Source organism: Acanthisitta chloris, unplaced genomic scaffold (genome assembly GCF_000695815.1).
Source record: "Acanthisitta chloris isolate BGI_N310 unplaced genomic scaffold, ASM69581v1 scaffold28119, whole genome shotgun sequence".
NCBI classification, from domain to species: Eukaryota; Metazoa; Chordata; class Aves; order Passeriformes; family Acanthisittidae; genus Acanthisitta; species Acanthisitta chloris.
The window spans coordinates 780-1723 of record NW_008690194.1 but is presented as its reverse complement, the minus strand read 5'-3'; the positions used below and the strand labels follow the sequence as shown (position 1 = coordinate 1723).

The window sequence follows — 944 nt, the reverse complement described above, 5'->3', positions numbered from 1 at the left end:
CTGTGGTAGTCACCTCAGCGGTTCCCTGTGCCCTGGAGCTATGGGTACTCTGTGCCTCGGGGGTCTTCCCAGGGGTCTTCTGTGCCTGGGAAGTCTTTTCAGGGGTTCCCTGAGCCTTGGGAGTCACCTCAGGGGTGCTCTGTGCCCTGGGGGTCTCCCCAGGAGTGCTCTGTGCCTCAAGAGTCTCCCTAGGAGTTTTCTGTGCCTCGAGAGTCTCCCCATGGGTTCCCTGTGCCTTGGGGGTGTCCCCAGGGGTCTCCCCCGGGGTTCCCTGTGCCTCGGGGGTCTCCCCAGGCCCCCCCATGTCTCGCAGCTGTCGGATGTGCTGGTCCAGCAGCGCGGTGAGGTGTGCAGGGCTGCGCTGGAGCAGGGAGGAGGTTTGGGAGGGCAGCAGGGCCAGAGCTCCCACCATCTGCCCCTGAGAGGCCTCCAGCGAGGGCAGGCGGGCAAAGCTCTCCACTCCCCGCCGGCTCAGGATGGTGTTGTCGATGCAGGCACCTGGAAAACAGCAGCTGGGCATGGGACACCTCCCACCAGAGCAGGATGCTCAAGGCTTCATCCAACCTGGCTGTGAACACTGCCAGGGGTGGGGCAGCCACAGCCTCCCTGGGCAACCTCTGCCAGGGTCTCACCACCCTCACAGGGAAAAACTTATTCCTAAGGTCTAATCTAAAATTCCCCCTTTCAATTTCTTCCCATTCCTCCTTGTCCTGTCCCAGCAGTTCCTAACCAAGTCGCTCTGCAGCTTCCCTGGAGCCTCTTCAGATCCTGTGAGGTCTCCACACAACCTTCCCCTCTCCAGGCTGAACAGCCCCAACTCTCCCCTAGGGGAGACACTCCAATCCTCTTATCAACTTCATGGCCTCCTCTGGACTTGCTCCAACAGTTCCATGTCCTTCTCACGTTGAGGACACCAGAACTGTGTGCAGATATGGGACACCAGA

The 944-nt window shown here is 60.6% G+C and overlaps 1 protein-coding gene across 1 annotated transcript in view; it reads right to left on the bottom strand.

Annotated features, from left to right (window-relative positions):
* LOC103808922 (ribosome-binding protein 1-like) overlaps positions 1 to 944 on the bottom strand; it is a gene marked incomplete at its 5' end in the record, with an annotated part of 2289 nt that overhangs the window by 806 nt on the left and 539 nt on the right. Inside the window, one exon of the mRNA XM_009081730.1 lies at positions 14 to 498. Within this exon, the coding sequence (XP_009079978.1) occupies positions 14 to 498 (485 nt within the window). The remainder of the gene's footprint in view (positions 1 to 13; positions 499 to 944) is intronic.